General features: G+C 43.5%; 2 protein-coding genes across 4 annotated transcripts in view; one reads left to right on the top strand and one right to left on the bottom strand.

Annotated features, from left to right (window-relative positions):
* The first annotated feature begins 121 nt into the window (after positions 1-121).
* Positions 122-9808, top strand: DDIAS (DNA damage induced apoptosis suppressor). Of its 3 annotated transcripts, none has more exons than XM_080375914.1 (7): positions 122-602; positions 1060-1144; positions 1737-1776; positions 2698-2826; positions 3834-3995; positions 5138-5255; positions 7005-9808. In XM_080375914.1, exons 4-7 carry the CDS (start codon positions 2714-2716, stop codon positions 9558-9560), a joined length of 2949 nt encoding a protein of 982 aa, XP_080232040.1. In that variant the 5' UTR covers positions 122-602; positions 1060-1144; positions 1737-1776; positions 2698-2713; the 3' UTR covers positions 9561-9808. The 3 variants fall into 3 exon arrangements, with proteins under 3 accessions (XP_080232040.1, XP_080232041.1, XP_080232039.1); XM_080375915.1 differs by having other exon boundaries at positions 1049-1144; XM_080375913.1 differs by lacking the exon at positions 1060-1144.
* A 4428-nt stretch (positions 9809-14236) lies between these two features.
* The window catches only part of RAB30 (RAB30, member RAS oncogene family), a 52702-nt gene continuing 43928 nt past the window's right edge, over positions 14237-23010 (bottom strand). The window contains exon 5 of the mRNA XM_080375947.1: positions 14237-22805. Coding sequence (XP_080232073.1) covers positions 22555-22805 — 251 coding nt within the window. The 3' untranslated portion in view covers positions 14237-22554. The remainder of the gene's footprint in view (positions 22806-23010) is intronic.

Below are 23010 nucleotides of genomic sequence, written 5' to 3'. Positions count from 1 at the left end.
CTCATTCCACCGGGGCGGGGTTACCCGCAGGCGTGGAGGGGCGGGCATTAAGCAGTGGGGCTTTGCGATTGGCTGTGGAGGGGAGGGTAGCTCGCGCACGCTTCCGCGGTTGGCCGCGGCGACTCTGGATACGGGTTTGGGACGCGCGGCGTCTTGTAAAGCGACAGCGACTGGCTACTTGAAGCACGTGATCCGCCCCTCTCGCGTCAACGCTCCGCAGGAGGGGAGCGTGAGAACGAGGCTGGCATCCTCGCTTTGTTATTGGGCAAGTGGGGCGGGCCTGCCTCCGGGCCGCGTCACGATTGGCGGAGCGCCGTCTCGTCCCCGCCCCCGGCAGCGGCCCTTAGCGTCACGCACTGTCTCCTTCTCAGGGCTAGGGCCGTGCCGGGCGGCTCTTCCCCGGGGCCGGTGCTGAGGCGATGGCGGCACGGCCCCCGTAACCACCCTGCGGCGTTGCCCTCCCGTGCTGGCCTGAGGGCACCGAGGGGCGGCGGCGCCGCTGCCAGCTGCCTCTTCCCGTGCCTGGGGGACAGCGCTTCAGCGCGGTCCCTGGGGCCAGCAGGCGGAAGCTCGAGTTGGTGGCGGATAACGGCGCTGCAACGGTAAGAATGATCGTAATTCGGTAACTGAAGCGTTTTCTGGGTGTTGAGTAAGGCTTGAAGCGGCCGGGACGAGTGAGGGGGGCGGGGTGAAACGGGGCAGCTCATACCGGCCCTCAGCCGCCCTGTGCGGTGCCCGCGGCCGGTGCGCGGCGTGGGCCTGCGGGGGCGGCGGGGGGGTTAAGGGGCGCAGATTGCAGCGTGAGAGCTCTTAATAACTCTTCTTGGGTGAAGTTTGGGGGGATTGCTAATAAAATCGGGTTTAAGGCGCTGAGCCCCCGCGAGAGGGCAGCAGGCACCGACAGAAATCTGGGTGAGGCTGCGGGGCTGCTGCAAGGCGGCGCTCCTGGGCGGGGGGGGGGGTGTGTGTGTGTGATCGCAGAGGTTTGGGTTGTTAATTAGAAAAATAAAGTAAAACAGATCTACTTGTACAGCATTTTTTTTTTCAGCTTGTGCCCAGATAACGAGTAGTGTGTTTCTACTAAGGAGAAACAGAGGTGTAGATCTTCAGCCTGCTCTAAAGCAAGCTCTTCCCCAAACCTGTGGTAATACATACATGCTATGCTTTATTTCCCAAGGGAATACTTGGAAGTGTTCGCTGTGTTTTCTGGGGTTTGAGGTTTCTTCAAATGTCTTTAAAAAGTGTAACTAACAGTCTGAGTTGAAAACCAACTGGAATGTGAAGCATGTGCCGGTTTCTCCAAGTCCACCTTCTTGGGCAATAACAAAATCAGGCTTAATTTTATTACTTCTGTATATTAGTATGTTTACCATGTACTTTTTAATGATATCTTGTACTGTAACTAAAAAAAAATAGTTGTTTTGGCACAAATTGAAGGCATGCAGCATTTAATATATTCGGTCTAATGAGTGTCAATAAGTGTTTTGAAAGGATAATTATTTACTTATTTATTTTTTTCATTTTGGTTAGCTCTCCAGTAAAGCTGTTACCTTCTCCTGCCTCTGGTTTCCTGGCCTTTCTGCCATAGTGAATACTGGGATATCTGGGTGGGTTTTTTCTGGTGGTTTGTTTTTTGGTTTGTTTTTTTTTTTTTTTTAACCCTTAGCTACTCAGAGTAGTAAGTTTAGTTACTCACATGTTTCTAGTACTCATGTTATGGATCTTGTTTTTACCAGAATGCTGAGAGCGGTGCACCTAAGGTCAACCAGATAACCTGTAAGTTGAACTTTTTTTTTGGTAGCAAAATATGAACAAAACATTATTGTTGAATGTTTTTTAACATGTAAAAGCCATACTTGAGTCTCCTTTAGGTCTTTGGCCTTTTGCCTCCCCAAGGGTCTTCTGAGATGAAGATGTGAAATTCACTTCCTATTCTGAGTTTATTCTGCAGCATACATTGAAAAGAGATGTATATTTAGCTATTACTGTGATGAAAGTGTTTTTGCAAAGAAGGATTTATAAGGTGTCCTTTAATTCAGCTGTAGAGAACATTTGTTATTTAAGTTGGAAATTTATTATTTTAGGTATTTTAGGGTATTTTTTTCTACATGTTTCTAGCATCTGCTGAGAAAAAAGTTAACTTTCTAAAATAGGGGAAGTTTCCCAAAACCTGATATTTTGGACAGTATAGTGGTAAGAAAGGCAAGAGAATATAGTTGCTATTGCGAGCCCTTTTGAGATTTTCTGGGCATCCTGTCCTTTCAAAGTCACTGGTATTGAAGGCTTTTGCAGAATTACACATGTAAAATCATTTCAGTTTTTAACACCATGTTGTGACATCATTCTAAGTTAAGGACAAAAATCAAAACCTCATTTGCTGCAGTACTGTGTTTTAAGGTTATTTCTAATAAAGACTCCCTAAATACAAGTGGGAATGTGCATGATTTATCTGCAGTGGTGTGCAGATATCACGAGCACTTCCTTATTACATATCTTCGTCTTTTTTTCTTTTTAAAGACTTAATTAAGGGTAATAATGGATGGGATGTTGCCACAGTTGGGCTACCATTTTCAAACAGAGATCATCGTTTCCAAAGGGCTGCCTTTCAAAATGTTTAAACAACCCAACTAAAAGCAGTTAATATTAGCGTCTCATGAAATGAGAACTCTTTGAACCATTTTGACTTACTTGTTTCAGGTGATGCTGTGAACGCATGAATAGTGTGAGAGGACTCTTGGCTGCCTCTGTAATTTCTGTCTACAACTCCAGCTTCATCTATCCTGCCTGTCAAAACTGCTTTTCTAGGCTGATACTGAATTCCAGGAGGTATGCCCTGTTTTGGGGATCATTAATTGTAGCTCTCAGAGGCCTTGGGAGTCTCTGTTAGCTGAACACAAGTTAAAACAAATTAGTGAAAATCTGGCCATTGTAGAAATAAGTGCTAATTTCAGATATTTATATTACTTATTACTATTTAGATCTCTTTATATTCCAGTAGCAGCTTGGAGGTCATCATGGATCAAGAGTTCTGTTTCGTTCAGTGCCATGCAATGTTGAAGGGCAGTTTAGGACAATAAATGATTTGTGTAATAGCTTCCAAGTGTATCCCTTGCAGTCTATCCAGTTCTTCAGTACTGTTCCTAAAGTGAAAAGCATTGACCGAAAGGCCACCCAAATAGAATCTTTTATTTTCTCCATTTTTTCTCATTCTATATGTGAAATGCATCAGGTAGTCTTGTATGATTCTTCCACTTACTGTGTGTCCAGAAACACATGGGCTTTCCTTTTTAATCCCACTGTTAGGTGAAATCTGTGACACAGAAGAACAGTAAATCAATGAATGTCAGCACTAAACAGAAGGAGCTGACTTTGTAAAGCAAGAATATCTGTTGCTTCAAATGCTGAAGTAGAAGATAACAGTGCTGTTTCCTGATGATTTTTTAAATTTAGGTATATACTAAAGCTGCAGGAAACAAAATCCCAAACCAGAATGAAACGTGAAAAATGGGGGTGTAGGGAATTCAAAATTACTCCCCAACAGGCCAGTCAAAGCCCACTGTCGCTCTCCAACTTCACAACAGGCTAGCATTTAATAAGTCAGTAAAAGAAGCCAGAGGGATTCTGTCATGATACAGACACCTTGCTGAGCCTGTGGTAAGATTAATGCCTCCAGGAATAAAGAACAAGAAAGAACCTTATAGTTGGAATGGAATGGAATATTTGATATGTTATTGTAGTAATACTTACAGCTGCAGATAAGTTCTTACCTCAGCAGTGATTAACAGAAGTTTGCATATACAATCTTTTTTTATCCTTTTACTGTCTTTTGTCAGGTTTCACTGTGTAAAATGTGGCTGCACAGGTGAAGCTAAAGATGCAAGCTACAGGTATAGATTGTCCCTAAAGATTGCTGACACTAATGATTTGTTTGACATTACTGTGTTTGGAAGTTGCTTAGATCCATTCTTTGGGGTCACCGCAAAAACTCTACAAAGGTAAGGAATGGATTCTTTCTAACTATTTAACTGTTGCTTTTTCTTCAGCCTAAAAAAAAGTGAGATGATTGGGAAGAAGCTGCCAAAGTGCTCCCTTTGAGCATTTCCTTGGTACCCATTACCTTGAGAAAATGCTGAAGTTTGGTTTCTTCCTGGAATCTTGAAATTTTAAGATTAATTACTTCTACGTAGTAGAAGAGATCCTTCACTTGTCCATTTGAGGCAGCTACTACCTGCTAAGTGAGCTTCACAGTGTGGTTGGTTGGGCGTCTTTGTTGCATTCTTCCTCCTTTGAGATGATTAAATTTCCTTTATCTAATGTCAGATTACTAAGTAAGTTAGCTTTTCCAGAGATTTAGACATATTTTTTCCTCAAGATTCAGAAGAAGACTCTTAAGCAAAAGCTGGAGCCTTTGCATTGTTTGGGGTTTTTTTAACAGTTTGCTTTTTTAAAAAACTTGCACCTTATGACTTTTCATCAATATGATCAGATTTTCCTTTAGAAAGGAGGGATTTCTAAGAAAGCCTGTTGGTCCTCAGAGCCTGACTACCCACACTGTAAGCTTCAGACTTTCTTATATGTGAAACTGCTAGGATGGGATATTCAGATACATCCACTTCTTTCTCTATTCTGTTATTTTCCAATACCTTGTGTTGTCACTGGGTCAAAGGTGAACACTTTTAAAATCCCATATTAGCAGTATTAATAACACACTCATGGCAGGCATTCTACACTGGACTGCATACTTCTGTCCAGTGTGACAGAGTTATTTGCATGTCTTAATATGGATACTGCTGTCGCTGTAAAGGTGCGGGCAGAAAGGATATGTAAGCAATAGCACCATATTGACAGCATTATATAGTCATCATGTTGATATAAAAACGACAGCCATGCATGGAACTGAAAGTTGTGTGTATATTAACCTTGTTCAGAGCGATTGTTTTGTTTACTTCTGTTTCACTAACGAATGAAGTGAACTAAACAATTGAATTTGTAGGTTCATGGTTTCCTGTTTTCATTTTACATTTAGTTTAAGCTACCACAATATCTTCTCTTTAGCGTGTGTCCTACCTGTATGACAGCTAAAATGCTATGTAAGGCTTCCTCTGTTGGTCCAATGCTTCTATATGTTTTACTCAAGGTATATTCAAGACTTCAATCAGCTGTCAGGAGAAACAAACACAGATGCATCTCCAGGAGCGTTAGTTCAAGCAGTGGAAACTTGTTTCATTGGAAAAAGGTTTATATTTGGATTGAAGGTAATTTCTAATGTACATTACTCTCTTATAATGAGTTTTTTCATTAGCTTGTAGCCAGTTGGGGGCATAGACTGAGTTATCAAAGCATCAGGTACAGTATCTTTTGGGAATTTGAGAAAATTTAGGGCTAGGACATGGGAAGGATTCTGCTCCTCTTCCCCCAGACACCTGTGTTATTTTAAATGAGTCACATCCAAAAGTCATCTTGAGTGGCAGTAGTCAGCTTGACAGCTTGTCAGGGCTGCTTTTCAGAGAGCTTGAGCAGTGCCAGCTCTTGTGCATATCAGTAACAGCTTGGAGTCTGTTAAAAAACCATGTACAGTTCAAGCAAGAAACAGACTGTCTCTTCAAGCACTGCCCTACCTTGCCTATGCTGCATAGTCTCCTGGTGCCTGAAATGTCAGGAGAAACACATCTCCTTGCAGCATTTTGATATTTCTGGATTTAAGAGCACGTTTAAAAATGTTGATACAGTACAGCTGTTTAGCATATGCATCTGCAGCTCTTTTATGTGTTTAACAGACTTTGGAATATTAGTTCTTAGTAATATTTCCATAGAAACAGCCTTCTGAGTTCTCTTCACCTGGTGCTTGTGTGAGTCAATCATGTTATGAAGTCTGTGAACTAAATCCTACCTGGCAGGTGGTTTTCCTCTCCCACGGGCACCATGAGGTTTGTGTCTGAGCTCAGGTTTTCCTGATGCACAGCATCTTAAGTAATGAAAATTAGAAGACTTCATGCATTAACTTTACTGAGCTGGAACCATTCACCAGGTCTCCAGGTCTGATACCTTTACAAATACAAGTAATCTTACATATCAACAGCCTTGTGGCTGTTCCTGCACGCACAAGGACTGAACACACATTCGAAGAGCATTTGTTCAGCTTATGGTTGCACTCTCTCACTTAAAACTCAGAATCAACATAGGTTTTAAGACCTACATAGAAAGGTATTGTCCTTGGCTCACAGCCTTCAACCTCAGCCTTTGCATAGGCTCAGGGAGTAGGAGGGTAGTTGAATTTCAAGATGGCTGTGTTCACTTTTTGGCCTCTCTGGCATTGCCACACCTTGAGGGGGAGGTGAAGGTGGTTTTTATCCACTTCTCAAAACATTAGATAATTCCCTCTGCTATTTAATGTCATTTTTTTATCTCTAACTTGAGGAAAGCAGGTTTTATAAAGAATTTGAGCTGAAGCTTCTTTGAAACACTACTCTCCAAATAAATCTGAGAAGATAAAGGTTGTAGCTTATTTCTCTCTCACAGAGGTAGGGCATAGAAAATATGCTGGCTTGATAACTGAGCTGCCAAGTCAGGTAGATACCTGGTACCAGAGTGCTTTGCTTCAAGTACTGCCCAGTTCCTCCTAGATAAAAGCACTGGCCTTAGGCAACTAGCCAATTGCACAGAATTGCACTGGAGGAAGCCCGGAAGCACCCAGTGCCCTAAAGGGAGGATTTTCTGTGAAGTCCTTTCTTGGAATTCTTGGTTGTTTTTCCAGCTCCAGAACTCTGCATAATTGCAACAAGCAAAGAACCTCTCACTGTGATGCCCTTTGTAGCCCTTGCCAGTGCTTATTTCCCAGGGATTACTGCTTTGTGACAGGCTGTTTTGTATTCTCTTCCCTGCAGATCCCACCAAAAAGTGAGAACTAAATTTAAGCCTGACTTAAAAGACATGTGTTAATTTTTTTTCCTATTACAAAACAAAGCATTGTACTAAGTTGTTGTTTTTTTTCTTTTTCCCCCCAGCATTGTGCAAGGGAAGATGGAGGGCATTCTGCTGCCAGCAGCATCTTGCAAAACCGTTCCAGGATTAATAGAAGTACAAAAAACCTTACAGCTTGCCAGATCTTCTTGCCAAACGCTGCTGTTACTGGCTTTACTGTTATCACCTACTTCCATCGGCTCCTGCAGTCGGCAAAATTCAAGAACTGTAATAACAGCTCATATTTACCTGATGCATCATCGGCTCCAATAGATGAACCTGTCAGTGAGCTCAGCAACTTGTCTAGCCTGAGCAGAAGCTCCTGTTTTGTTCAGTCTAGTGGCAGAGAAAGTTTTTTAGGGTTCTGGCAGCAGTCCTTCAGCCTGAATTCATCTGTTGCTTGGGTAACAGTGGAAGACTTTCCCACTCTAGAAGTGGGAAAGCTAGTGAGTGAACAGCATGAACAAGAGGGGAGGCCTGTCTCTGCAGAATCGTGCAGTGTAAGCCTCAACAGTCAAACTCTTTGGGATTCACAGTTTTGCAGGTCTTTTGTGAAGGAAGGGGATAAAGAGGAGGATAATGAATTGAGTTCACAGCCTAGTCGGACTGACAGTACCTCTGCAACTGATAAATTAGAGAGAGTATGCTCTTCAAAGGCTGAGTGTTCACATGGGAACAGTTCCAGGTTGTTACAACATCCCTTGGAACTTGGGGTAAAAAGCGTTTACCCAAAGGCTAATAGTAGAAATTATTCTTACCCAGAAAAATCCCACAACTCCTTTTTTTACAAGAGAGATGTCTCAGCTTCTAATCACATAAATGTCACTGAAGTGTCTCAGATGGACTCTACGCTTTGGGATGAGTTCCCATTCTCAGAAAGCCTAAATGAATTTTTAGCCAAAATAGAAGAAGGTAAGAGTTTTGCAACATCACCCAGCCCTGATGCAGGCAAACGTACCCTTCTTGAAAGTCACAAGTTGGGGGTAAATCATAGCAAATCATATCCTAGGCACACCCTAGTAGCTGGTGAATTGCATGAAGCAAGTATCTCAGGGAGGTTCTTGCCACCAGCAGAGAATGATAGTTGGGAGAACATCTTGTTTGCTTGTCTTCAGTCAAATGCAAATCCTCCGAGTGATGAAGTGTCACAATGTGAGTCTTCCTCTAAAGTTTTATCTTCAGCTGACAAGGAATGTGGAGCATCTTGCTTTATACCTAACCCTCATCTACCTGTTCTGTCGCAGCCCTTGCCAGTTACATCAGAGCTTTCTGTTTCTGAGAGCAAATATGTGCAATCCAGGGATGCAAATACTGGCATTTCAAAGTCAGCTTGGTCTTTTATTAGTCTGCAGTGTACTGCTGAACATGGAGAAACCTCCTCTTTAAAAAGGAGCAAGGCGGCTACCTGCGTGCATTCTGCACATGATAGCTGTTCAGCTGGTTGTGAAAATAAAGAAAATTATTCTTCTGCGCCAAGCCAAAGAACAGATCTTACATTCTCAGGGGGGTGGGACTGTGATCCAGCAACTCCCAACAATACGAGAAGGATGTATGAAAGAGAATTAAAACCATTGACAGAACTGCCAGAAAATACCTTCAAAAGTGTTAATAGGAGAGAGGTGCTGTGGAACAGGATCTTCCCTGAAGGCAGCTACAATGCTTCTGCTGATCTCTTTGATACAAGTGCAAAAGAGGTAGCAAAATCTGTGGAATTCTTAAATAAATCATGTAATTCTTTAATACAAGAAGATATTTTGACAGAAAAGGTCGCAGCTCCTGAATGGGTGCTTTATCCTGGAGTTGTTCCCTGTAACAGTTCAAACCCGAGCTCATCCCTGCACAGGTCCTCTCCTGCTTTTAGTAAGCACAGTACACCAGTAACTTACTCCTTCTGTGATTCAGAATGCAATTCGGTCAGCTCTCAAGACTTTGTTCCTTATTCGCAATCAACTCCTGTAACAAAACATTTCCCAAAACTGTGGCCTCTTGGGGAAAGAAGCTCTTTTACGGCTATCTTCACCCCTAAAAATCCCACCAAAATTCATTCCAAGCGATCCAGGTCCTCCTTTCAAAACACTCTGTTGCAGCAGCTTACTGGCAGGTTAGTGAAACGTCCAAGGCTGAGTAACGGGGAAGACCAAGAAAGTACGAGCTCTGTTTCACAGCAGTTCCGCAACAGCCAGCCACCTGGCAGCTCTGAGGAGTGGATCCCTCCATCTGCAAAGAAAAGGTGGAAAGCAACTACATCCTTAAACTTAGAAGCTGTTAGCTGGACTGCTGACTTGCAATCGACCTGTGAGCACAGCGGCAGCAACCAGACTTCTGAAAGCAAAGAGAACAGTGAAAATGATGCATGCTTCCAGAATGAGAGATTAAACCCTGGGGACACAGCCAGGATTCTGACAACTCCTGTATCTGCAGGTGTCACCAAGGCCTTGTTTTTAAACAATGCAGTCCTGGGAACTTGTTCTGCTTCGGAAGGCAAGAATCCCCTCTCCTGGGCAAATTATTCAGGAGGTATATTGGAAGGGGCAACTGGCTGGTCTCCTGAGTTGTTCTTCCAAGCACAGACTCCTTTTTCCAATAAGCCAAAATACTAAACAAAGGTATTTCTGTGCTGTGTTTTTTTAATTATTTTTAAGACTTTTGGGAAGGAGCCAGTAGAAGAAAAGAGCTATTTAACAATTAAATTGTTTATAGACCTGTTGGCATATGCCTTCCTCAGATGAGCTGTGTTTATTTGCAGATCTTTGTACCACACCAATGGGGGAAAACAGAATTTGCAGTTACTGTATTTTATTGTAAATTAACTCTGGAACGTGCAATAAAGACTTTTACAGAAGTGGGAGTTTTTAGTAGATCTCACTTTATCAAGTACAGGTAGGTGAAGTGTTTTAGCATTCAGTGTTGCCTTTTCATCACAAGAAGGCCTGGAGTCTGTGCCCACTCCAGATTCTTGCCTGCTAACTTTCTGGGGAGAAGGGCCAGGTTTTCATCAAAGAATTTCAATTACCGTATGGGCGCCTCGTATTTGAGCCCACTTGGGATCCTACGAAGCACTGAGGTGGGTAGAGAGGACCATCCTGAGCGGTTGGCAGCAGCTCCCAGTTTTCCAGTGGGTTTTTTCAAGGTTGCTAGTGGCAGATGCCTGGCAGTGTCTCTGCTCATCCTTTCTTTGAGGTCTTCCATATCCCCCATGCAGAACCGCTGCATTTGGGATCATTGACAAAAGAATTGGAGCTGCTGCTGCAGGCTTGTAGCTCAGGTCCTGCAGAAGGATGTGGGAACTTGATGGCTCAGGATCTCATCAGCCTGAAAATGCTGACTTGTAAAACCAGAAGCGGTCCTAAAATTGTCTGCTGTGATATTTATTTTTTTTCTGAGTCATAGGATGCATATGCACCATGTGCATCATGACTGGTGACAAGGAGAGTTTACTTCATTCATTCTCTGCTATGAGATAGACATTACTGCAGTTCTGTGTTTGAGGCCTCGCTTCATTTCTAACGCACCTGCTTAAGCCCCAGACTCACTGTTCAGAAGAGTTTGGTGTCTCTGCATGCAAGAACAACTTGTATCCATACTGACAACTAAAGCACTTCCAGGTTACAAAGACACCATCTCTGCCTTTGGTAATCTCAGAGGCAGAAGTTGCTGGAAGTTAGAAGAGTATTGTGGGAACGTATGCTTTCGTGCTTCTCTTGTTCCTGTGTATTTTCCTTAGTATATGTTGTTGGTCGCTGTTGGGAGACAGGGCTACAAGGGCTTCTTGTGTGACTCGTTGGGCCTCTCCAACCTTACGTTCTCATGGTCAGACGGTGGGTACCTCAGTGGGGCGCGCACACAAGCCAGCGTGGGCAGGCAGGGTCCAGCTAGGAATGGAAGCCACTTTTAGTTTTGGCATTTGAGCTGTACTCTTTGTGTGCCTTCATATCTTGTCTATAAAATAGTTATTATGTACCTGCTCATGATTCTCAGGACACTCAGGGAAGTATGAGGGCATTTACTCTCACCACCTTGTCCCTTCTCTGCTATTTTTAGCATGGATCACCCTTACAGAACATACAGGTAAAACCTTTTCAGTTTCTTGGTCTCTACCCTAAGTTCTGCACTTCCTAATGAAATGCATTTCTCATGGAGGGCTGGGAGGGCGAAGAGCATTTGAAATCAAACAAACTTCTGCAGCCGAGTAGGATATTGATGAGATACAGCCTCTCCTACCAAGGGTACAAGTGTGCCAAGGCTGCAGGCATTCCTGCAGGCTGACCAAAGAAAACAGTTCCTCGTGGCTACACAGCAAGGCTGCACATGTAAACGCACATGTAAATTCACACGTGAATTTACAAAGAAGTTTTCCGTAGCAGTCAGCATTTGTTCGTGGGTTTTTTTTCACTGCTTACGGTTGAGGCACAGGGTCAAAGACTTGCCCAGCATTAAGAGGTCGTGGAGCCAAACTGTATATCACCAAAGGATGATAGATAGGTGAAAGATTAACCAGCAAAACACCTTTCCTCCTTGCTGTCCTGACCAGCAAGATACTCCAGCACAAGCCAAAATTTCTTCCTGGTGTTTAAGGATGCTGCAACGGCAGGTGGAGGTGGCAAGAGCCTCAAGGTTTCTTCTCACAGACCCAAGCCTTGATCTCTGTGGTCCCTGGATCCTAGACATAAACAGAAGGAAAAAAGGAACATCCAGTTATAGCAAAAACAAAACAAAAAAAAAAAGGGGGGGGGGGGGAAGGGGGGGAGTGGGGAGAAGTAGAATTAAACAATAATTTGATGACCAAAGTAACTTCAAGCATTGTACCTGTGAGTGGAGTCACTTGTGGCAATGCTGCGCTGTAAGGGATACACAGAGCCTCTTGGCACAGCCAAAGGGATGTGATGGCAATAGAAAAAAAAACCCCAAAACATACAGACTTTATAAGCTGTTGATGACTTGCCCAGCTGAGCTTTAGCCCTGCACCTGAGCAAATCAGAGCAGCGGCACTGCACCAGGGTTGCTTCAGTCAGGAGAGTGCCAGGCTCTAGGGTGAGCCCAAGTGAAAAAGCCTGTGTGTACGCCTGCATTTAGCAATGCTATGCTGCTTCAAGAGATTTTAGTTATTGCAAATAAAATTCTACTTGATGAATCTATGTTAGGGGCAGATGGAAAAGGAGTTAAAAAAAAAAAAAAAAATGTAGCCTGCCTGGAAATGGTAAGTCTGCGTTTATAGCTCCTGTAGAAGAAACAAAGGGAAAGACAGCATTACTTATACCCAAATCACTGAGCACAGTATCAAAGGGGTTTTAAAACATCAGTGCTCAAACAAATAACACTTGAAACGAGTTGTTTCTACTACAGCTTCCCACATAACATGAGACTACAGTATCACTGGCTCTTTAAGCACTCCTTTGTGATGAACTGGACAAACACCCACTTTATCACAGGGGGTTGACCCAATCCAAGTGATACACCAGAGCCTTGATGCAGCTAGGTATGAAACACTGCCAGAACTTCTACGTCGTACTTGACAGCATCTTGACATGAAAGGTTTTGTCCAGAATGAGTGATTTTATTCAGCAATTAATCCACATACTACAGCGATAGCTTTGCTGCAAGCTGATGCAATTATAAGCTTGCACAAAAAGAATAAAGCTCAGCATGTTTAATTCTGAAGGTAATAAAACTGCTGAAAATGCATACCGGGTTTGTGGTTGATTCCCTATGCATAGAAATCCATAAATCAAGACTAGGTTTTAAATCAGGTAGGACTGTCTGTATGATACCATTAGAATCGATGCAGGGCAGTCAGCTCTCCTGTGCTTTGCACGAGAGCGCTGCAGACACTGTGAGACCAAAAAGTGCTGTTTTGTGACTGACCTTTGTCAGTGAGGTGACATCTTCTGGGCAGAGCTCCCCAGGTGCTCGGTAGGAAGACTTCGTACATGGAGGAGAGGCAGTGAGCTACGTTGGTTTTGCTCCTGTGGTCCGTCAGCCTTTTATTTCTTCTCCTGGGCAGTTTGTTCCCTTCTTGCAGGGAACCTTCATGCTCTGACAATCCTTCTACCCACAGCAAAGCCTGGCACAGGCTGTGCCCTTGCGGTTACACCTGCTGAAAAAGGAGAAGGTAGCACACCTCACTGGTTACATGCTCTTTGCAAGGAAGAGCTACCACTCTTCACCTGCCCCTTTCCTTTCCCCAGGAAGAGCTTGATCTGGCTTCTCCAGCCATCACCCCCACAGGCAACACATTCCAGCCCCCCTCTCCTGCAGTAAAAGCTCAGTTCCAAGCTGTCTGAGCTTTAAGGATGTTTTCTCCCCCTCCCTTTGCCCAGTTCCTACCCAGAAGCATGCAGGGCCTTTTCCCTCTCCAAACACCTCTCTGTTTTATTACTGGCTCAAATTGCCAGCTTCCTGGGGAACACAGAGCAGATGGTCCAGCCCTCATGTCAGACTTACCACGGAAGGAGCTTCAAGGTCAGTAGAGGAAGCAATATGAGACACATGGCATCTTCAAGCTTCACAGCTCCTTCCTCAGTGTAAGTGTTAGCAGAAGTCATCTTTGATGTGGAGCAGAGCACAGGGAAGAAACCTGATCCCCAGAACGACTCAGAGCACAAACTGCATATACTGACCAAAAGACTAAAGGCTTAAAACAGGAGAACTTGTCCAAAAGGATTCCAGGCCCAGAAAAAAGCAGGTCATTGGGGAACTCCAGCAGCGTTCTATGAGCATGAAACGAGCAAGTGGTGAAGGCTGAAGAACTAGCATTAAACAAATAACGACAACAAAACAAACAAGGAAAAAAAAAAAAAAAAGAAAAAAGGCACCAAGACAAAGAATAGAAAACAACAGAAGCATCCAACCACCATCTTCGTCCAACACAAACCCAGCATCTTGCTAGGACAAAAGTTTAACCAGCTACAGGTTTGCAATGATGGTGTGTGAAGATGGTACCTCCATCAAAGACCACCCTCCAGTGACTGATGCCAGCATTTCTTTGGCATTTCCAATTTTGCGATGATGGCTCGTTCCCAATAACATTTTCCTTCTCTTCTGGTGCAAAGGGGTATTGCTCCGGTAGACAGCAACTCTACTTTTGCTCTTCTTGTGAGGTCCCAATGCCATGAGAGCCTCGGCCTGCTCAACCCAAGCAGAAACCCTTTAGCAGTCGTTCATTTGTTAGTCTGATATTAAATCACATCAAGTGAATCTGCCTTGTACATATTTTTAAGGCAACTTTGCTCTGCCATTCAAACAAAAACCAAACAAATCAACCACTTCACAGACCAAGTGGAAAGGATTAAACATTTATTTACATACAGATACATATGTAAGCAATTTCTAAGTATAAAAAGGACGTTACAAACAAACATGAAGCATCATACATTCATCATCCTGGTTACCCAAAGTACATTCCTTTCTCAATCCCATTGTAGCACACGACCACAAGAACTTAAAAAACAGACAAGCCAAATGCTTCTGACAGTCAATGATTCACAGTTTGACAATTTGCTAACACCTATACTCTTCCCAAAGACAGCATTACCCCAGCAACTCAAGATCAATGGTCTGACCAGCTGTAGTGCATTTTCTCCACTGAAATGGTTGTGCTTGATCAACAAGAAACACATCCTCTCTTCATCCTTCTAGCCACATGTTTAGGAATCAGGGGTCTTGCTAATACTCTGTACATTGTGCTAAATTCACAATTGTTGGGGAAAAAACAGCAGACCTTTGCGGGATAAACTCCAACCCAGGAAATTCCTTCAATGCTGCGACTTCCCCGGCACAGAAGTTGCAAACAAAATGCTGCTTTTAGTGTTTAAGCAGGTTTTAAAACTACAATTCAAACTACAGTTGATGGCATAAAACCTACTTTGTTCATGCTGTAAAAAAAATTTACGTGCTTCAATATTGATTTGCTAGTAATCAAGGCTGAGAGTAATTCAGGTTTTCTCCTGAGGAAATGAAGATGCCTTTGTAACATCTCTGAAAATGATCAGAGCTTTCAGGAAAGAGGAAGTGTTTTAGACTCAAAAACCTAAAGGTAATGCAGAGCACGATGAGCTTGTCAGTTAGATAGTATTACAAAGGGAAACAAGCCAGTAAACATAAAATTAAAATGCTTACTCAAAGTATTAATGAATTCAAATGAGAGCTGGGTGAGTCTTTCTGTATAGATCAAAGGCAGTTTGGGGGAAAAAAAAATAATCTCATGATCTGCAAATTCACAGAACAGCCAAATATGTGCAGCAGAACAGAGTGAAGTGGAAATAAAAGAGGAGCAGAAAAAGCCTTGTCCCATATTGACAGCTGAGTGACTGCAGCTGCTCCAATCTCAGGGTTGGGTGTTTGTTGTTTTGTTTTTTTTCTTTTGTAAACAGCTGTGGAGAGTAAAATGGATGTGACATCTCGGCAGTGCATCTTATTATACTAAAAACCATGGCGCATTTTAAACCACTTCTCTAATATCCAGATATACTTGTCACTCCAAATCGGCATAGCAACAAGCGCTGGGCTTCCTCCATACTTTCCTGAGATGGCCTTGTCCCACCCAAAACACTGGCTTAAGGAGCCAGGTTTTCCCCTGTACGTGGGGGCCAGCAGCAAGGCTTCCTTCCAGCCTGCAAGAGCAGCTGAGGCAATGGCAGCACCTGAAACGGCAGCAGCTCTCCCCGCTAGAGACCAAACATTTTATTCTTACTCCATTCAAATGTCAAAACCAGCTCCTCTTCCCTCTCCACAAAGGCTTGGCTGCTGGGGACACTGTAGCCGTTACATTTGCTAAAGCTTGTGCCAGTGATGTGACCCAGACCCTCAGAGATACTCCCACCACCCCCCAGGTGAGAGCTCGGAATGACTCTCCTCCACACAGCCATAAGTCTTCCGGGATGGAGAGCAGCATCCACCTGCTCACTGGGGATTTACTCACTCACACCAAATCCCCACCATTTCTTAACATCTGAATGAAGGGAAGCATTCCTTATAGGATGCCCTGGCTGAGAACAGGCTTATGGAATTAGTTAGGTTTATGTTCATAGCAAGAAACTCGACGTGGCAGGGGAGATGAGCCACGGATGCTCTTCCTCCCAGCTAAAGCAGGAGCCAGAACCACTGGTTTGCACAACCGGGATAGTTTCCAGTCTGAGACCTCCACAGTGCCTGAGGCACGAGCAGCACTCAGAAGCAGCAGATTCATGGATGAAAAGTACCAGAGGAATCAGGCTTTGAAAAGCTCCGAGGTTTGCATTCACGTGACACCAGACACACTGGAGCCCTGGATCACGGCCCATGAATGCAAAAGCCTGCTTTTAGCACTGCCTCTCCCCCAGGGAGCCACGCAAAGCCAAAGCCATGACTGACACGGGTTTTGGCCGTGTCAGGTGCCTGTGAACCAGGGCTGGACGCCAGGAGATGCTCAGCAGGAACATCGCCACAGGGCACTCACCAGCGCGCATGGCCTTGGGAAGAGGCCGAAGAGAAGCAGCAGCAGAAAAAGCAAAAGTGCACACGTAAAGGTGGCATCTGCCTCTCGAGTTTAACTGGAGCACTAACCAGAGCTAAAATTATCTTGTGAGCTTGCTGGAAAAGGATAACTGGTACAGCAAATGTGATCATATCCAGGATGTGCCAACAGGTAGTTATTAATGTGAAAACAGAGACCATCTCCGAGCACAGCACAGCCAGCTCCTGCTTATCCAGACAGGCAAGCTGAGCTGTTAACACCAGCTATTACTCTTAAAACCAGTCTAATCTTTCACTGACAGTATTTTCAGCCTAAATCACACTCCATCTCAGTTTCTGCTATACCCGAGTTGGCTTTCCCCAGTTACCCCGCTGACTGTATTTGGAGGGGTAAGCATTAGAGGTGAGGGGTGTTTTGCTGGATCTGTGGCTCCCACTTGGGGAAAAAACCAACACCCTCAACTCACGTGGCATAGTTTTTACTTCTGGTTTAAGTTACAGCTCATTCGCATGAGGGAAAAGGGTGTGATGGAATCCATGGGTGATGACAGCTGGCAATCTGTCTTGGCTGGAGATCGTACAATCCCGCAAAAGGAAACTTTGGGCCAGTTCAGCGAGGTGGTGATTAGCGAGGTAAGTCAGAGCAACGCCGTGGGCTAGTCTGGGAGCCTGACATCACGGTCAGGGTGATTACCCTGTTGTCTATTGCTCTAGCCAAGATAAATCCTGAACTGAGGCCGATGTGAGAGCTGTAACCTTTACGGTACATTTAACTACAGCTCGGGTGGATGATCCCATTTCAAAGACATGGTAAGCTCCAGTTGCGGCTGCTTTGCTTAGGATGTGCTACTCGCTTGTAGGAAATCAGGTAAGTGTTCCCCCACCACTCATCATCACAAGACAAGACTGTCCTTCAAAATGATGATCCTCTGCTCCTTGTGAACAGTAACTAGAACAATTATTACCCACAACAACAAGAGGACAGACTTGATGCAAAGATAAAGGATGGTGTCCAGAGCCAAATTTGTTCAGAGAAGCAAATTAAGTTTGTGAACAGAGGAAAAAAAACATTTTGATATAACACCTTTCACAGGTTTTTCACTACCAGGATTGATTAGAGTATTTCCTTCAGCTCCAGCGGGTTTTCTGGTGAGCCCTTACATACATCAACGTTTCAGAGAGCTTCCATGTTTGCTCACTAGGAATTCACAAAGAAAAAGGTATTTCTAGAAGACACTAGCAGAATTAACTCAAAAAGTCTGTTGGTGGAAGCACCCTGTATGAGGAAATCAGGTGCTTTGATATTGAAAGCAAAAGAATACAGAACGATTTCAGATGAAACAAATTCAAAGCATCCCTTAAAGTCCAGAGCAAACAAAACCAAAATCATAGATGCAGTTTTTAAAGAGGATGGGACTGAGAAAATCCTGAGTAAAACCATCTCTTTCTTTTGCACTTCCTGCCCCACACAGCCATCTCTCCCCAGCACAGCCATCTCTCCCGTGGCATGAAGGGCTGTTAGCACTCTGTCTGCCCCACAACCGGGAGAGAGTTTCTGTGACGCCGTCTCCAGCCATCTCCGACCCTAATGGCACCACAGGTCCCCAAACATGCATGTCCTGCATGTTTGCTCAGCCTGTTTTAATAGCTGGAGAATTTCACCTATTTTCCAGCTGAATTCAGCCTCTGACTACAGAAATCATGCCAGCTCAACATCTCAGCCTGATTTATAGACAGGTCTTCATACTGCACGGAGAAGACAAGTGGAAAAGCAGCTGAACAAACAGCAGTCCTTTGGGACAACGAATGAGGCAAACCCCAGTGGGTTTGCCTATAGCTAATTGCATCCCTTGTCAGCAAAAGCTCGAGGAAGCCTGATGTCCCATGTGCGCGCACCCACCATGCTTCTGCATCACTGCTTTCAACTTTCTCTCTCTTCAAATCACTGTCTCCTGTGTCAGCCTCAGCCTGCTGCTATTACCGATGCTGAAGGAATTCAATAGCCATTAAACCGCTAAACCTAGACTAGCGGGAGCCAACTGTTACCAATATAGCTATTTCCAAAGACAAACAGCACCATCAGGCTGACAGATTTTAAGGGCTGTTTCCATGTGTTCTACGGCAGAGAACAAAGGATCTTGCCTGACAACTTGTCATGTGCGGTTTTCATTAAGCAATGATGGCAAAGCCAGTTAGCGTTCAGCACAAACAGGTATCTGACTGCACACTCAAACAGCTTACCGGTAGATCAAATCAGGACTTCAGTATTAGAGGTAGGAAGAGGCACACAGTGTCCCTTTCTTCACAGAGTTCACGATTTCATTTTCCCCATCATAACTCTTTGACCTGAAGGGCTGCTCTTCCCCCCCCTAGCACTCGGTCTCTCACGGGGAACACAAATAGGAACAGAACAAAGTCACGGCTTGTCCCAGCAAACTTGCAGTGTAAATACCCAATGCAAAATACCAGCAAGTACTTCACATCTGAAGTACAGAACATTTGGTGGTTTACCCAAAATCAGCATGAGTCTGTGGCTGAACCAGAAAACAGAGTGTAGATCATTCAGTTTGCAGGAGATGCTTTTACTTACCTCTGCAAACAGGTTTGTTCTATAAAGCCAACATCTGTCGACCATGCAATATTGGCTTCTGCTTGGAGCTAGTCCATGGCTGTGAATATATCACCCTGAACACACACCCAGACCTAGCAATCGCACTAAAAGCAATGCTTTGCTCTCTTGATAGTAGAGAACATTTCCAGTCAAGTTTGGCCCCATTATAGTCAATTCTGCATGGCTTTTGGACACTTGAGCCAGCAAGAGTCACAAGGCTTTTACTGACAGTTCTCTCAAAATCCACTCATCTAGCAAGGTGCTGGCCATAGTTGGAGTGCTGATTGTCAGGTAATGGAGATTTGTATTTTATCTCCTTTTATTTTTCAGGACTTTGAAACCTATTCCACAGCATTGAGTTGTTATCAGCAGCTGATAAAGCCCCTCTTCTAGATGGGAAGCCTTCAGCAGTGGACCAGATTGTAGAAGAGAAGGTAAGCCCTCAGTGCTACAAGGAAAGGTGGGTTGCATGCACTAGAGAGATATTCAAAGTTGTACAAAAATAAATCCTGTAATGAATTACAACAGTAAAATATTACTTCTTTAACAGGTAGTGTGTGTGTTAACTGCAGAAAAAGAGGCTAGTTTCAAAACTACAGCTTTGGCTTATGACCGTAAAAAAACATTGCACCTACCACCGTTGTTCCTTTCAACTTTAAGTCCACACAGAATCAACCTTGAGAGGAATCACTTCAGATTTGTCCCTGGAGAAGTCAGATACTTTACTTGAACACCAGCCCAGCTGCAGCACGCCACCCCACTGCCTCGAGGTGGAGTCCTTACAGGGAGAAGATCTGCCAGCAATAAAAAGAAGCAATACTTCAAGGTAGGCAGCTAGTCTCCAAAATAGTCACCTACATGTTAGGAAAACACTGGGAAAAGAAACTTAGCCTTCTAGAAACCTCAAAATGAATACCCAAGAAAATAAAAACTTGGTAGTTTCAGCTATTCAACCGGTTCAGCTTGTTCAGTCGTGACGATGCATTAGAGCTCAATCTCCAGAAGTGATGCAAGGAGCACTTTAAAATGACTTTATAGTGGTACTCAGCAGGAATGAAAAGTACCTGCTCAGCTTTGATGCTTTTGGAAATCAGGCTGAGGAACCCACCGGTGTTTTAGTCTCTTTCCTCCTTGACTAATTTGCTCAAACAGCCCTGCCCTATTCATTATCAATTATATACTGACAAGCCCAGCATCTGGAGAGTAAGAGCTTTTACAGATTAAATATACGTAGCATTGATTTAACTTGAGTGTCACCTTATATGTAACACGCTGAGCTTTGCTCTAAACAACTATCTAAAAGCTGTGCAGAACCAGCAGTCCCAGAGTTGGGTGGTCTTCACAAGCTCAAGTGAGGCTGCATTTGGCAATCTGGGGAATGCTCAAGGAAGCCGAGGAACGCTCAAGAAAGATGCTGCTCTTCAGCACAGGCTGTACCCCACAGTCCGGCACAGCAGAAGCCACCGAGTCCCACACATTTCTAAATCCCCTGGATGACACCAGGAGCAGAGACTGAAAAGGACCAGGCCAGCGCAGCAGATAAGTGTGAGATGTTGGGGTACATGTCATCTAAGAGAACCTCTTTGCTCAATGTTGCCTAAATGACAAACAAGCCTCCTACCACACCTTCCACATCTTCCTTTTTACCACTAGTCATAAAAGAAGAAAGTGACCTAAAAAATAGCAAGAAAATATTTAAAATGGCCATGACAGACTGATCCCCTCCTCTCTTTAACGCAGAGTTGTCTCCCCATTACAGATCAAAGGCACAACATGATACAGCCCAAAGAAGTCTTTCCAGGAAAATATGAAAATGCATTTTAAAATGCTTGCGCTTTTTTTTTTTTAATTGTTATTCTTTTCAAGAAGTACTTACTGGCAGCTTTTTATGTCAATACAAAGACTCTGTTATAATCTTCAGTCAAAGCCAAATAATTTTAAGTTGATTAAATTACAGCATTTCACAGCCATGTAATTGCCAGGAGAGATTTATCTGGATTAGCTAAACGGAACTCAAACTTCTAAATATCATTTCTCATGTGCATATTCCCTATCTTCCAATTTCCCTTTAACACCAATGTGTTAATTTGCAATGCATTATTTGCATATGGCACTACAGGTGGGATAACATTGCAGACTCCATAGTGCTTCCACTTCAGAGGCCTTTGTCAAAAAAGAAATTGCCTGAACACACACACTGGAGTCTGGGATTAAGAGTACAAAGCATCAAGTAAATTAGATGACTCTACAGCCCTGAACCTACTGAAAGCTACTCTAGCAAAGAGACTGGATGCCAGGAAGATACCTTCAAGAGCGTTTTGGAGAGCAGTTCCACAAGGTGAGTGCTAGATGGGTCAGACACAGAACGATACCAACTTGCAACCCGTCACTATTTCCAATTAGCATAAAAAGCCCCTCTGCAAATTGTATGCCTGCCTTTCAATGAGAACTGTATCTACAAACTTCATTTTTTAAGCCAGACGTACTGCAGACTGCCACTTCAAACTGTGCCCCTCTTTGAATTCCTTATGCACAATCCATTCACGCATGAGATTTTGGTCACATCAGGCGCGCTTTTTCCAACTCCACCAAAAACCTTTCCCACAGCTAATTTTTCACATTAGGGCATTACCAATTAGAAGAGGAATGGTTAATTTCCTTTTTTTTTTTTTTTTAATTTCTGGAAAGTCTTTTCATCCTGTGTTAGATATCAAAGCAGTACAGTCCTTTCTTTCCCACTACACTCAGGCCTAGAAAAAGAGGTAACAAGATTTATTTATTTTTATGAACAGTGCTTATTAGTGTTTTTTCCTAACCAGTTTAAGTTACACATTCAAAGGACAGTAATGTAGTAAGACTACGTTTGGTCTATGGAATATTTGCTGAACTGCTAGCACCAAAGGGAGCAACTGAGCTGTATCCATGTCTTCTTAAATCTTGAAAATGTTGATATATGTAACTTTTTTCAATTCCAGGTTCATGAAAGTGCCTGTAGATGAGAGACATAACACTATTTCAAACACCAGAGTCCTCCACGAAGCCGCTATGTACATGTCCTAAGAGCTCACTTGCTGGCAGCCCAGAGGACTGCCAGTGTAGTCCAGGGTCAGTGGTTATTGTTGGGGGTTTTCTTATTTTTTATTTTAAAAAGGACCAAGAACATTGTTTTGTACGACAGATTTTGATTTCTTCAATTATCTTCGAGAGAGATGGCTCTAGTCTCCCATAGAAGGAAATGTAATAGCTCAGGTTCTGCATTACATGAAGCACTTGTGCTACTCTTCTTTTCCCAACGCACTCCAGAGACTGCAAGAAAAATGAAATTTAAACCATGTTACTTTCTGCTATGTTGCCATGCAGCTGGAGCTGTCAGCCTCCCATGCTTTCAGGTCTGCAACCTCAGGGTAAATCAGATGGGGCAAAGTGGCAGCAATTCCCTTCATGTAGGTATATCCCAGAAGACAGAAGAAAAAAAAAAAAAAAAAAAAGAATCCTCTTGGCCCATGGTGGAAGGGAAATCACGTGCCAGCTCTTTAATTAAAATTACAGCAAGTCAAATAGCTGATACTTTTCCCCTCTCCTGGTAAGGGGGATGAGACATTGTTCACAAGGGTGTTCTGTCGTGCCTCACTGATCAACCGGCAGGCCAAGTCCAGGAAGAGTTTTTCCACATTATCCGACTCTTTTGCCGAGGTTTCCAGATAGTACATGTCCTGTGCTTCGGAAAATTCTGCAGCTCTTTGCTGGGAGACTTCTCTCTTATCAGCTAAATCAATCTTATTACCTGCATTGATAAAATATTTTAGAAGAGGCATTAATTTGACTTCCAAAACAAGAGAAACAGAAGTTGATAAGGGGATAAAGAAAAGTTTGGTGTTGTATGGATGTACGGACAGTGGCTTTGATGTGAAACTCTTAGTGCTTGCTCTCCCCTCCAAATAATGGATTCCCTGATACATGCAGCCATGTTCGTTTAATATCAGCTCATT

This window comes from Falco punctatus (assembly GCF_963210335.1).
Source record: "Falco punctatus genome assembly, chromosome: 2".
NCBI classification, from domain to species: Eukaryota; Metazoa; Chordata; class Aves; order Falconiformes; family Falconidae; genus Falco; species Falco punctatus.
This window is presented reverse-complemented; position numbering and strand designations above follow the sequence as displayed.

Bases quoted from the DNA above. Each gene is read 5' to 3' on its own strand.
- DDIAS (XM_080375913.1), top strand. From the start codon at position 2,714: ATGAATAGTGTGAGAGGACTCTTGGCTGCCTCTGTAATTTCTGTCTAC. The intron at 2,827-3,833 runs GTATGCCCTGTT...GTCTTTTGTCAG, and splicing joins CTGATACTGAATTCCAGGAG to GTTTCACTGTGTAAAATGTG. The intron at 5,256-7,004 runs GTAATTTCTAAT...TTTTCCCCCCAG, and splicing joins GGTTTATATTTGGATTGAAG to CATTGTGCAAGGGAAGATGG.